Source organism: Telmatherina bonti (genome assembly GCF_933228915.1).
Source record: "Telmatherina bonti genome assembly, chromosome: 23".
Taxonomy (NCBI): domain Eukaryota; kingdom Metazoa; phylum Chordata; class Actinopteri; order Atheriniformes; family Telmatherinidae; genus Telmatherina; species Telmatherina bonti.
The window spans coordinates 16,018,482-16,033,585 of NC_136632.1; the positions used below are offsets into that span (position 1 = coordinate 16,018,482).

The 15,104-nt window shown below is 37.7% G+C and overlaps 2 protein-coding genes across 2 annotated transcripts in view; both read right to left on the reverse strand.

Moving 5' to 3' along the window:
- gramd4a (GRAM domain containing 4a) overlaps positions 1-582 on the reverse strand; it is a 45,721-nt gene extending 45,139 nt beyond the window's left edge. The window contains exon 1 of the mRNA XM_079263254.1: positions 551-582. Within this exon, the coding sequence (XP_079119380.1) occupies positions 551-579 (29 nt within the window). The 5' untranslated portion in view covers positions 580-582. The remainder of the gene's footprint in view (positions 1-550) is intronic.
- A 9,087-nt stretch (positions 583-9,669) lies between these two features.
- Positions 9,670-15,104, reverse strand: part of celsr1a (cadherin EGF LAG seven-pass G-type receptor 1a) — a gene marked incomplete at its 5' end in the record, with an annotated part of 91,709 nt that continues 86,274 nt past the window's right edge. The window contains 6 exons of the mRNA XM_079263500.1: positions 9,670-9,796; positions 10,134-10,500; positions 10,607-10,870; positions 10,995-11,135; positions 11,825-11,925; positions 14,930-15,066. Of these exons, the coding sequence (XP_079119626.1) occupies positions 9,769-9,796; positions 10,134-10,500; positions 10,607-10,870; positions 10,995-11,135; positions 11,825-11,925; positions 14,930-15,066 (1,038 nt within the window). The 3' untranslated portion in view covers positions 9,670-9,768. The remainder of the gene's footprint in view (positions 9,797-10,133; positions 10,501-10,606; positions 10,871-10,994; positions 11,136-11,824; positions 11,926-14,929; positions 15,067-15,104) is intronic.

Here is a 15,104-nt window from a genome sequence, read left to right on the forward strand (position 1 = left end):
CTCTGGGTTCTCATTTCCACCTCTTATGTTGATAATTTTCATCTCTTTCTGTTTGCTTTACCCTTCTTCAACAGTTACAGTGGGTTGTTTTTAGAGTTGTTGGTAGTATATTTGCATCGTTTTAACTGATGTTTTTGCGTCTGACTGGGTGCTTTCGTCCTCATGCTGACAGTCACTTCAAATAAGACAACTTGGAGCCTGCAGAAGCGTTCAGTAATCTCCGTGTAGTTTATGACATGAGCTCGCGCACACTCACCTGACACTGGTGAGCACTAATGTGAATGTTAAGACTAGTGAGCTTGAAGTTAGGCTTCTAGTTAACTGTTTCGAGAATCCCTGAAATGGTCCGACATTTTTTTAAATCCGCTATATAAAAAAAAAGACTAAGTAAAAAGCAAACAATCCGCATTTTGGATTACTCCGAGGAAACAAAAAGGCAATATGGATTACATAAAACAACACCATTTGGATTTTTTTTTCCCCCCCGCTATTAATAGTAGACGTTTTATTGGTGTTGTGAAAAGAGGGGAAATAACTTAAGTGTGCTTACCCAGCTCGTAAATCGTAGCAAAGTTTCATGAACACTGAGATTGTCTTTAGTCCGTTTTATCCTTCAGTACACCTGCTGCTCAGGACGTCCAAATTAGCGCCAGTCTCACGGCGAAAACTGCTCTCTCGGTCCATCCATCCCAGCAATATCCGCTTGCTTTTGAACGCCGACTAAATGTCGTCTCCTGTTGGCTTTGTGCTTAGACGGCAGGCAAAGACTGGGCGGTGAAAAGAAAGAAAGGAAAGAAAAGATACCAGTTGCGTCCCTCCCTCCGCCTCCCTGGAGAGAGCAGCCTGACCAGTGCCGTTATTCCGCAGCTAGCAGAGACAGAAACCTACCAGCCGTCTTGCCCTCGTCTCTTGTTGATTTCGCAGAAACAAGCAAGCGGCAGGGCCGGGGAAATTTCGTCAGTGTGCAGTGCTGCTTTTCTTAAAGGGGCCGCTGCTGGTTCAGGGCGTTTCATTCAGTCAGGATGTGAGCAGCGAGCGTAACCCGCCCCGCGGCAGCCACTATGTGGTTTGACAGGGGGGAACAAAAGACCTAACTTTCATGTTAGACCTGCCAATAACCAGCTTTCAAGATGTGTTCTCGTTATTCGCTTATTGCACGTTTTTGTTCACTTACATACCATTTCTCTTTGTTTTAAATTAATATTTTTGCATGATAGATTTAGTTCCCTGTTCAAGTATAGGCTACCATTTAATAAGAATTTATGTAATTCAGAATACATGCTCCTCTTGCATGTAAAAGCCTATGTTAAACATAACATGTTTGGATAATATTTTATTTTAAAAAAAATTAAAAAGAAAGTGAGGGAAAGAAAGATTTATATAATGTGGAAGTGGCTTGACTGAAAGATAAAAAAGAATTTTAACGGATGCGGGTGTCAGAATTGGGTATAAAAGGAGCCAATATTAAATCATTATTCTTCCCAAGCAAGGGTGGGTTGTGAGTCATAACTTTATGCTTCACTCAGAAAATCATTATTAAACTTAAAAAAAAAAAAAAAAAAAAAAAAAAAAGTTTCTCAATGCATTTATGCTATATATTTTAATATTTCAACATTGATTGACTAGTACTGAAAATATTAAGGAAATCCTAGAAAATTCTTGTGTGTAAAGTCCAAGGGCAGAAAACTAATGTTTGATAAACTAACATCCATTGGTAACAAATGGTAACAGGACCATTATAGCTACATGAACTTAGAAATGACTTAGAAAAGGATTTGCACAGTCAATTGCAGCATCTAGAAATAAAATATAACCTGAACTGTATTATGCAATGATATATGTATCAGTCGTGAAAATCTCTGGAAATGAGCTCATCTACTTTATGCTGACAAAGACCATCCATGCTGTTTTCAAAAAAAGTGTGCCATAGCTGGCTATAGTTTTAAATACTGAATCTAGAGTATTTTAGGTAATATTTATATGAGGAAATTATTTTACACAAAGTCAACTAAAATAACAGCATCTTCTGTTTGTTTATTTCTTTTTCATCATCTAATTACATACGAGTTATTTAACTTACAATTGGAAGGGATCAGAAATAACAGAGTTAAGACCTAATCAAATCTAAATCTCAAAAAATGTAAAAGTATCAGCAATTTTTTTAACAGTGGAATTTAAAAGTCTAAAGTCTCCCGCATTATTAATCCTTCAGATCCCCACAAACACACTGTCAAAACTACATCTATTTAGTAAATATTACTTGTACCTTGGACTACATGCTAATTAAATTGTTGTAATTTCACTTATTTGACTGCAAAACACATAGCAGAGCTCTAAACCAAGCAAATATCTGTTAAATTTAAGAGGCTCTTCTTTGTTTCAATAGATGATCTTTGTTTCACTCACCTTTGCATGTTGCTTATGTCAGACTTTCAGATTATTGGTCCACTGCAAGCAACTGAATCCGGACTGCTCCGAAGTTGTATTTGTATGTCCAAATCACAAAGTGGCCGTGAGTAAAAAGATCACTCTAACAATCATTTCATTGCTGTTTTAGTTCAGATGGACAAAGAAGAAGAGGTTTCAGGGAGGGAAGAGAACGAAAAGCGAGGAAGAAACAAGAGTCAGCTGAGCCCTGACCCCTGAGATGAGAGCATTGATAGCAAGGAAGTAATCAAGGTTACTTTCTGGACTTAGGGCCTGGGCTACCCTGCAGCTGCACAGCTACCATCTTCTCACTTACCAGGCCAACATGGTGTTTTCTACAGCCTGCAAAGAAAGAAAACAGGAGCAAGGAGATTTACATGAATCAACTGTTTTTTTTGCTTTTTAAAACAGAAATAGATATATTCACAGCTGCGTCTCACCGTTTTTCAGGTGCAGCTTTTGATGTTTGTGTGCATTCTGCTGCTGCTGGACACAAAGACAGATAGTGTACATTTAAATCAACTCCAAATTTGTGTAGGCAAATACTTAAGGGACTGTGAGAGGTTTTATTTTTCCATTTTTAGAACGTGACTGCATCCTGCAGACCTGACACAAATGTCTGTGTTCGTGGTTGGTTCTTTATTTACTTACGGGGATTTATTTTGCAACTAAAAAAACCAAAGCAGAGAGATAATGTTGCAATATTATTTGTGAGGTTGACAGAAATATGCCATCAATATCCCTGCTGGATTTATGAAAGATGAAGTAAAAAAATAATTTTATAATTAATTCTTATTTAATTGTATCATCTTTTCCTTCTAATACAGAAATACTCCCACAAGCCCAAAGCCTGATTGGTCCAAACCCAAGCGTTATAGTTATCTGTCCAAGCATACCTTTCCTCCCTGATGCTAAAACATCAAATTTAGACATCATCACTCCACTAAACGTCTTTCCAAAATGTGTTAGGCTTATTTAGGTGTTTAAATTTGTGGTGAGACACAAGAAAGGTTTTTATTCCTTGGATTCTTCCATGAAGCTCATAGTTTGCTCCACTGTATTGACTGTAAATGGCTGTGACTTCTTTTTAAGTTAAGCCCTTGAAACTTCAGTGTGTTTTAAATGTTATTTCTTAATTGTAGCATATACTGACATATACATGAAAGATTTTTTTCCTTATCGTGTATGTTGAAATTTGTATGAATTAGTAAATTTATATTAGGAAATGTTTCCCAGTATTTGCCATAGCCATGAAAATAGTGGTATAATCATAGATTTGTGCGGTATTTCCTTTTTTGTCTTACTCTGAAATAACACAACACAAAAAATAATACAATTTTGTCTTGGTAAAACTAAACAAACGTGTTATCGTACATGAAACTGATGAACTTTTTACTAATTTCTGCAAACAAAAAAACATCGCGTCACCACTGAAGTGCTGTGTCTGTTTGTGTCTGCGTCCTGGCTTTATGGTACAATACAGAGAAAGTGCAATCATGAAAGTCATTCTTCTTCTCAGTTCTCCCTTCTGATTTTAAGGGATTTATTTTAATAGACAAAGCATTTATCATGGGAATATTTATTTCAGTGTGGAATCCCTCACAGATTTGTTGTTAATCTCCATTATATAAACATTTTTAAGCATGAACCAGTTATTTAACACGTGTGTTTGCCAAGACAACAGAAATCTGTCTGCCTTTCTGTCTCTGTTTATGCTTTTTCAGCAGCTGCTGCTGTATCACTAAAAATAACATCACAAAATGTGATCTGTAAATACCCTGAACTCCTGTAGTCAATTCAGATTTTGCAGCAAATGCTCTTAGATGGGATTCCCCTCTCTCTCAAACACACACACACACACACACAATGGCTTTGATGGCCTGCAATTCTTTTCAGATGTCTTCCAGTAAAACTACTACTGCTGAGATTTCCCAAATCCTCCCCCTGTGCTCATTTAGATACTCTTTAATAGACCTCTTAATCCCAAACCAATATTTTCTGGAGGGTTGCACAACCACGCATGTCTTATGCAACTAGGAAAGTATCCAGAGTCAGTTAGAGAACAAGAGGAAAGATGGATGATGACGCTGTTGATGATGCAAAGCACATATAGAAAAGACAGCTGATACAAATTAAGGTTTCTTTTTCTCGCTATAATTAAAAAAACATTGGAACCAACATAAAATATATGACAGATTGCAGTGAGCAGGTCCAAAATACAGCAACTTTTGGTCAAGTGACTGTGTCTTCTTATATTAGATCTTCAGAATTGTTGGCCTTAATCTTGAATGCTAATGAATAAAATTCCTTCAAAGTCCTCCTTACATCCACGACTGTGCGAGGGTATTGAGCCAGCCCGGCATTTCTCCATATATTTTACTTCAAAGATGCCAAACTTCCATGTTATTTTTGAAGAGAAGTGGGCAATAATTTTTGAGTCCTTCAAAGAGTTTTCTTTGCATTATCGCTGCTTGTTCACCCACTCACAAATAAGGCCTTGTGCCTTATCATTTTCAGAGGAAGGTGTGTTTAAGTTTAAGCTTCTAAACACTGACTGATTGGTCATTTGATAATAAAAAAAAGTGCTTGACTTAAGGAATGAGCCTGAGTTATATGTTTACTTAACAGGCAACTTTGTAAGGAACACATTTCAATCCATTAGAGCCCACCATGACAAATAAGATACAAGATTCTGAGATATTTAGCATTATTTAATGATAAAAACTACAGTAATTGTCACAAACTGACTTCTGTCTTCTGCCCCTTAATGGACATCAGAAAGTAGAAGATTACACTATATGAATTTTAACATATCACATGGTAATAAATTATAAATAGCTCTCAAATAAATTTAACCTTTTTTAAAAAAAATATATATATATAAAGATCTCGTATTAATGTAAAATAAGACGTTTATAACCATTTTTGTCATGGGCTGAGTCTTTATGCTTTAAATTATCTTAGAAGACACACATTTTCCTATTTCAGTGCATCTACAAATAATGCACACTACATTTCCTGTAGATGCAGAAATACAATAATACCTTTGCAGAAAAAAGAGGATTTTCAAAGACCTATGAGTCTAAAACTTAGAACTTGGCAAATTAACATTTTGTTGATTCATCTACTGTTCACTGAAGTCCCATCAGAAATGGTCTCCATGGAAGTGTAAATGTCAAGAAGCCTTTCTGAAGCATCGAAGATAAGGCTGAGGTGTGCCAAATGAAATAAGAATTGGGCTGAAAATGAGTGACAACAGTGATGTGTCATGACTAGTAAAGTGATGAATCCTCTCCAGAATTTGGACCAAAACATTACTTAAGTAGTTCAGTGTCATCTTGACGGAAAATGACATGCAGCAACATCCAAAGAACTTTAGGGTGTCCTTAAAGAAGCTTGGAGAATTATTCATAAAGATATTTTAGTGTAGCAAGAAACAAGTTTCTATTAAATTCTCCATTTTCTGTACAGAAGAATCCCCAAAAAATATAAAGTAGTAAGAGAACAGATAAACATATCAGCACAAAATCCAAAGAACAAAAGAAAAGACTATTTGAATGGCATCATGCAAATAAGACTATGAATGCAAATGGCAGTATGCATACAGTGCAAAGTGGCTATACATCCAAAGCGAGAGAATTAATGTAAACAGTAGGGTTTAAAGATTTTAAATAAGGCAGATACAAAACTAAGATTCAAGTCTTTTGCACGGTACTGCCTGTCAAGAAAAATCAGACAGAGATGGTTGAAGACCTTCAACATGACTGATTAGAAAAAGCCTGCAATCATAAGATAAAGGTAAGATTTTCACTAACTGAACAGTTGAGATGCTCGTGAAAAAATGTTAAAGTGCCAAACCCTTAACAAATAACATCTCAAATAAATGTTAAGTGCCATTGTCCATTGCTTATGCAGCGATTTGTCATCAAAATTTAACCCTTAGGTTTAAAAATTAAATTTTCAAAGATTGTAGAGCACCACAAGGTCTTGATGTGTTAATACCTCTCAAATCAGTGAACATATGACTAGTTTTGTCTTGTAACAGGTTGTTTTTAGTGTCTTCTATTTGAAAAAAATAAAAGAAAAAAATTCATGCGTATCTCCTACTTTACTTAATCAAAACACTGTATGAAAGGGATCTTTGGATCCATTGAAAATAATTATCTGAAGCACAGAAGAGAAACATAAATCTGCACGTCTGACTTTGCATTTCCACCACTAGGTGACAGAATGGCACCAGTCATCCAATTTGCTGCCTGTTTGTCTTCTGCACGGTGGATGGCAAGTGTGGCTATCATTAGTCTAAATAATTCAGTTAACCTGGCTGTGATGTGATAGAGATAAAAGACAGAAAGAGCAAGAGCGAGGGAGAGAGAGAGAAAGAGAGAGAGAGAGAGAGGGTCAGTTTGATATAGCAATTTGTCTCAGATTTCAATATTTTATTTTAAAGTAAAGTTATAAACCACCAAATTTGAGTTGTTTGAAAATAAAAATAAATTATATTTAAGTTGTTTTTGTAATTGTGGAGTGAAAAAAGCTACTGGTGTTAGTTTATCACAAACATATGATAGATTTGACAACTAATCCCTTAACAAGTCATATTTCATCAGCCTCTCCATCTCCTTGTTTTGTCTTTGTCACCTGAGGGGAGGACTGGCATTTGTTGCTATAGCAACGAGCCTTCCAATAGACTTGTGAAACCTGATTCTGCCATCTAACCTTTCTCTCTACTTGCACACAATTATTTACTTGCCAATACCCGCTGGCAGGCCCTTTATGTGTTTGTATGGGGAAGTTAGCGCATTTGCTATTTTCAGGCTCCGGCATGGCATTCGACCCTTCAAAAAATATGACACACAAATACATCAAGATTATCTACAGCCTATGAGGACATAAAGACAAAACAAGAATTCCTTGCAGTTATAAGTTACAAGCACGCCCCACACAAAGTTATCATGTGACTAAGTCCTTTGATTCACTGCCAGCCACAGGAAGGCCATCTCTCCTCATCTGCTACATATGGCTGAAGACAAAGTTCAACAGACAGATATTAATGTAGGAAAGGTGTTGAAGTTTAACTTGGAGTTACAAAGCAGACTTGTAACAGGGAGAACTAAGCTGTTGCAAAAAAATGTAAATAATGTGGGAGCAGTACCACAAACAAGCCTTAGATGCTGAAAAATCTGTATAAACTGATATCAAATACTAAAGGGGATTTTGAAACTTTGTTGGCAGGCACCAATCTTGCATTTTGTTGTGTTCCTCATTCCACAGAAGCACGATCCGTATGATTTGTACTTCATAAAGGTGGCAAATCAGGTTTTCCAGCGATGAATAATACAACAAAGGGTGATTTCAAAGGTGTATGTCAGGTGAATTTCCTTACTTCTTTTCTTTTTTTGGACAAAGTTGAGGTATGAGTTGAGGTTTGTTTAAGTAAATTAGTTTTAATTGCTTAATTAAAGCAGCATCACAGTGACATTTCATTTATAGTGAGAAGTTTGTTGGCGCATGTTCTGAGAGAATATATTTTGCGTTCATAGAGCAAAACAATAAACCTCGGCTGCAAAATGAGTCCATATATTTCTGTGCAACAATGGTAATTACAGTAAAAAAAAAAAAAAAGTATGTTGCCAGCTATCTTAATGCCAAAATTATGTCAACAACTTACGTCTTCTTTAAAAAAACGCAAACATAAAAATCCACAAGATGGTTAAAAATGAATGTTTTTTTTTATTTTACAATCACAATAATATTTTTTCCAGTGTTAAAACCATACAAAATAAATATACATTATGTTACAAAACATTTCCAGTGTCTCAGATCATACAAAAACAAACACATTCATCAACGGCATGATTGCATGAGGGTGAAACACTTGGTGCGTGCAGTGTATAACATACAAAAGGATTCAGTGGGTGGTATATGTACTGCACATTACATGTTGCCATACATTAGCTGCAAAATACATATGTTCTTGCCATGTGGACTCCCAATTTGGATTCAGAAAATCAAAAAATTACATATATCAAATATTGAATGCTAAACACTTTAAAGTGTGCTTCATCTTTATGTCAAAAAGAGCACCAAATGTCTATTTTTCCAACAATTTTGAAATCAAATGGAGTTAAACTGAACTGACCCCAACTTTAATCTGCTTATGTGCTGCATCTCATGACTTTGGTAACCGGGAGAGTGTTGTATCAGACCAGCTGGCAGGACGGACACTGGAATAGAAGGCTCTGAGTTCATAGTGCTCCAATTAGAAATCTAAATTTTATCACAAAGGCAGAAAGAGTTCCTTTTCATTCCCAATTTAATTTTCATTTTGGGCTTTTAAAGTTCTTTCAAAGCAGAATATAATTCTATGAGAATGAAAGCCCACTAAATGCTACTGCAGGCAGGGGAGTTGTGTGTGCATGTGTGAGCCCTCAGTGCAGAAGGAAGGCACACAAACTTTTTGTTCTCCATGCAACCAGCATATGTAGTGATTTTCACAACTGTGTTTCCAGCGTTACGCTAGCAAAAATATTTTCAGTTTAGAAACACGTCCTTGCTTAAAATGCAATAAAAAATAGATAATTTCTTCTTCACCTTAAAAAATATCTACACAGTAATTACACTCTAAATACACTGCACTGAGAGGCTGTGAAGGCCTTTGAGTTAAAAAAGAAACAAAAATTTAAAAAAACCCAACAACATTAAAACAAAAGAGCACTTAGTGTGTGATTGAGTTGTTCGGTATCTGAGTCAGAAGTCTCCAAAATTCACTGAACAGGTTGCGTCTTACACTAGGAGCAACTGTAGTCCTTGAAATCCTTTAGTACTACACACTCCACTGTACCAGCTTGTTATGTAGAAGTTCTTCTCTGAGATAAAGACTTGATCGATCTGAAGCAACATCCTTGTTTCAATAACTTGAACCATTTAGGTACAATGTAATAAAACTCCCATTGGCTCTTCTTGAGCTCCACGGTGGAGCATCTTTGTAAGGCTTGAAAAGCACTGTGGGGATGGTTTTTTATCATCTGACTTTTTGAAGTGGTTTTGGCACGCGTGCTCCTTCGCATCCTTTCTTGGTACAGTCCAACGGAGCATTCCCTTTACTATGTCTCACGTCTCTCCATCTTATCCCAGGCAGTCCTACAGTCTGCCGTTAATACTGCTCTCCAGAGAGAGGAAACCTGCGGAGGAATGTACGGGCAGATCTGGCAGAGAGAATCTTTTTTTCCCTCCTTTCTTCCTTATGTCCAACATCCCTCCATCTTTATCTTTTTTTTCATTTTATTCCTCTCTTGGTCTTCGTCCTTTTTGTCTTCTCTCTCAGCAGATGCCCCTCTCTCACAAGGGCTCACTGGTCTGGGTTTTCCTAACGGGTCAGATCGAAGTCTCATTACTGCCACTGTTCAAGGAGGAAAAGGTATTTGGGGAGGAAAGAAGTTGGACGGTGAGGAAGCAGGGAAGAAATGTGAGGGGAGATAAGAACGTGCAAGGTAAAAATGGATGCAAGGGTGCAGGGAGTCTGCATGCAGTATTTAGGCAGGATGTGTGCTTTATATCATGCGACAGATTTTTAAAGCATCATTCATTAATGTAATACATGAACCACTGATTTACTGATTAATGATTCAAATTCATGATTAATGTTTGCTCTCAGATGCATATCTAGAAACCACTCCTGCAACATGCAGACACTCTTTACTTACTCGGACTCAGACTCATTGCCTCCGTTGACTGTCCCTGACTTCAAGTGCATGGCAACCCCCCCATTGGTCTCCCGGTAGATGCTTGTCGCTGGTGCCCCGACTGGGATGTGAGGTCGGGGGGCGATAGGCGGCTTTACCAGAGAGCTGTTCTCCCGATTGCGACCTCCTCCTTCGTTGGAGGCCTGAGAAGATGGCCGGGATGAAGGGGTCATGATGTTGATGGAGGAAGGAGGTGGCGAGGTGTTGTTGTTGGGTGGAGGGGAGGTGATTGTAGGGGTGTTGTAGTCGCTCAGTTTCTCCCTCAGACGGTTCTTCATGTTCTTGTCAGTCAGTGGAGGGGGATAACTGATTTTGTTCTTTAAGATACCTACACAGAACAAGCAGCTGGAGTCAGTGAAACTGAAACTGAAAGTAAACTGGCTTGTTTCAGGTCAGATGGAAAAAAAAAAAACCCAAAAAACTATCTCTCTCACCTTTTCTCTGCTCTGGTTGGTGGTTGCTGTTGGACTGAGTGACAGGTGCTGTGTCTTTAGCATTACTGGGCGTCTGCCTGTCTCTCTCCTGGAGAGCTTCCCTCTCTCTTTCACCAACGTGATTCAGTTTATTTTCTGGGTGCAGCTCCACATTCACCTTGGTTTCCACCCTTAGCCTCTCTGTCCCACCTGGATCCTCACTGTCACTGGCTGTGGTGGCCTCTACTGGCCAGTAAGGTTTCACATGATTGGACACTGACTCTCCTAGAACAATATAACAAAAGCATTTAAAAATAAGCAAAACATCTCCTGCTATTATAAGAATTCCTTCCGGCCCAAACAGTTCAAATATGATTGCCTCGTAGCTTCAATGAGAACCAACATTTACCTTTTGGAGTGCTGTGAAGAGGTCTCTCATTGTTCCATTTTGGCTTGACATCCATGTCATCATCCTCACTGTCGGATGAGTGGGAGGAAGCATAAGAGGAGCTGTGTTCATCTACTGACAGCTCACTGTCTGAGTCAGAGTCTGATGGGAAAAGGAGGAAAGAATCCAATCAAATCAAGCTTTACTCATAAAACACTTTACATATAAATATCGCTCAATGTGCTTTACATAACAAAGCTAATTTCTAATATGTAGAAAATTTTTAGTATAAAACATCACAGATCAATAACACTCTCCTGACTGCTCTTTTTTGCACACATAAATTTCACAGTGCACATAACCCCTACCCCAATTTGCAAAAACATTAGCTCTAACTTCTAGGTTTTAGCTTCTGTCGCTTTAACGGAAACAGAAATGTAAAACATGACTAGAGATAAAACATCTGAGGATGATCCTCTGAAGGATTACACAGACTCTGTTGTTTATATATGTATAAATATATTAATTCAATTTAGCTTTGTTTGTATAATGCTGCTTCACAACAATGTCTCTCAGAGCACTTTACAGACACATAAATTTGTGCAAATTCATAATATTTAGCTTAGATAGGGAAAACCAACAGATTGCATCGAATCTTGACTTTGACCCAATCCACCATCCTGTGCATGCATGAGGTGACAGTGGAAAGTAAAAAAAACTCCCTTTTAACAGGAAGGAATAACCTCCAGCAGAACCCGATACAGGGTGGACGACCATCTGAAACATGCAACAGTTTCTCCAAAGCAAACAGGACGATTGTGTTTAAAATAATCCACATCCAAATAACTTACCATCTCCTTTAGTGCCATCTCTGTGGAAGAGAGGTCCATCCAGATCTGTGTGTCCTTTTGCTGTTCCTGAAGACACACTGGGCTTTTGACCCGACTCTTCCCTGAGAGAAGATTTGGACAGACACAAATGGGAGGATGGAAAAGATGGATGAAGAAGAAAAAGAGAAAGTGGTGGCAGAGAATTAGAAAAGACAGAAGGGGGGGGGGGAGTATGACATCTCTGGAAGTTAATTCATGCCCCAACTTGTGGCTTTCGACAACCAGTTTTCAACTAATGAAATACCAGACATCTTTAATTACAAATCATCTGTCTGTATTATTTGCTTAGACAAGCAAATGCTTAAGATGTGTGTTTTGGTCAGGTTTGGGTATCATTAGTAAGCCGCCACTGATAAACATTAACCTCTACCAGTTTCAGTCTATTCATAGAAACTAGTGTTGCGCAAACAAACAAATGAGTCTGTCATTGCAAAAAAAAAAAAAGAAGGTAATAAAGTTATTCAGGTTTTTGCAGTTCTCTTCTGTCTTCTCTTATCACAGGTTAGATTATAAATTTGGCTTTAGGGAAACTTTTCTACTGGAAACTGTAACCTGTCTGACGGTTGATCTAAGAGAAGCTTCTGGAAGCAGCTGAAGGCCTGTTAACAGCTGCAGGGCAGAGGTATGCATGTCTGCATTACATTCCCACCTCAGCAGGTACAATCTCATCTCCCCACGCTCCTGACTTTGGCTTTCAGCATTTCTCCCTAACTGCCCTCCTCCCTCTCATGCAGGCAGCACGCCACATCACTTCCCCCGCCAGCGTTTTTGCTCTCATTGACCCCGATGCAGCTCCAATTACCTGAATGACAGCTTTACGAGCTGAGGAAGTCAGTCAGTTTGATTCAGGAAAAATCTTTGAAACTTCACGCATGTGTTATGGCAGTGAAAATGTCTGCGGTACACTGGAAACACTCAACTCTACAAGAAATACACCCCACCGATGATTCAGCGCAATACACTGTCCAGGCAGTACAATCCCTGTATGCTATATCAGTATCCCGGCAGGTAAAACTACCTTTCCTTACTGCTGGGGATCACCATTGAACATCCCACACTGAGCCGCCACTTCATTTGTTCTGACTTATTTTCTTTGCCAACAAGAAATAAATCTCTTTATACACAAATAAAGTTTAATACATAACCTGTAATTATCAATATATTAATATATACTTTGATTATATATATATTTTTTAATTTCATAATTTCAATTGATTTTATAAGAAATGATAAAAACCATTCAAAATTATATATAAAATTTAAATAAATACCCTGTGATGATTTAAAGAGTCTCCCTTAAATAACAATAATATTGAATCTTGAACAGCCATTGAAGTATATCAGAAAAGAAAGTAAGAACCCTTTTTATTAATATATTATGTCATTATGACCACAAACGTATTAAATAATCATTATATCAGAGCAAGAAATAATTAGTGTTTTGACAACAATATTTCTTCCCATTCATTCTGCTTCAAGTGGCCCAAGAGAATTGTGAGCGTTTTAATATAAAGTGAGGTGTATTTGGTGCATTAGCTAAGTGATATTATAGACATATCATCATACACATTACAATTATCAACTCAAAAACAAACAATAATTATACTACTTAACTGAAGGTAGTGGATAAAATACAACTTAGATACAGATGTTTTTTTTTCTGTGATGACTGCTTATCTGTTTAAAATCTGTTATTTTCAGAGTTTCAGTTTGATTTATGACAACTTCGTCTTTTGATATCAGAAAATATTAAAGCATCTTAAGAGATACCACATTTAAATGTTTTAAACTGCAGCATGAGTTGTTACTAAACCATAAACATAAATGTCCTGGAGGAAGCAGCTCACAGTATTTTCCCCAACGACACAGTAAAAGAGGTAGACTCACAAACCAGCATTCATATTTCTGTCCATTTCAGAAACCTAACAACAAGCAGCTCCCATCAGTGTTGTTGCCTTTCGCTCACTTGTGTCTTTTTTTCTCCAGTAATCCCGATAAAGGACATGAGTCTGCTTTGTTTTATCTCTATCTGTCCTCATCAACATGATCTGTGTTTATGGGATGTCACACTATATCAGCATGCAACCTGTTACTGCTTCACACTACCATTAACATGAGTATTATGATTTAATCAGTGTCAGGTTTTACCCCACTTAACCAAAACAATGCATAAAAAATTACTTGTGATAAGTGAGCCTGATACCTGATATTTCTGGGACATACAATGTATGGTCATTTACAGTGAATATTTTGACTGTCATCATCATGGGTGTGAAAAACTGTGTTGTTGCTGCACAGTGCAGCTCTGTGCTCTCAGCAAGTGTAACGCTAGTCTCTTTTTCTTTTATTCTAATGCCAACAGAACAGCTTTTCAAAGCATAAAAATAGATAAGGCATGAGAAAAGTGTGAACCGCTTGAGTATATTTTAACAAAACCTTTCCTTTCCAATTCTGTTCAGATGCTATATATCTATATTTCTTTAAAATAACCTGCTTCACTTGAATCACTTAAGCTTACACGTGAAAACAAAACTCTAAACACCAAGTAAAGTCTCAGATGAACAAATGGTAGCAGATTATGACATACAACACATAATATGTGAACAAAAAAAAAAAAAGCAGGACAGATGCAGCTCTATTGAGTTTGCAGGTGTAAACAAAGGTTCATATGCTTTCCTGTCTGTGTTGGACCTGTGCAGCCAGGTCATGAGCCATGCGCTGGCAAATCTCAGCTTGGTCATTCACACAAACAGAATCCCTGTCCAATGCAGATGCCATCACATGGCAGCATGCATGAGGAAATAGAAAGAGAGGATTGTCCTTCCAAATGTTTTAAAGGCATAAAAATAAACCGAGGTTCAGGCTATTAGCCTTAGGCTAGAGGAGGGTGTGGGTGTGTTAGTAATTGTCAGACGCTGAATGCATTAGCAGAGGTTTCAAAACAACAATCAAAGTAAAAAAAAAAAAAAAAAAGAAGAAAAGAAGAGATGTCCACACAAATAGAGACACACACTCATCATGCAGCAGTCTAGTAAAGCAGGCATGCGGTGAGTAAGCATGTTGTACCTGAGTGTGTAAGCCAAGTAGCTGCTGCGGCTCTTTGCTGACCTGAGCGTACTATCCAGGGAGACGTTGGACTCGCCGATGGCCGAGCGGTACAGCGGGCCATCCTCGTTACACGTGTTATTATAGTTGAGAGAACGCTGAGGATGGAGGGAGAGGAGAAGAAGATGTGAATGAT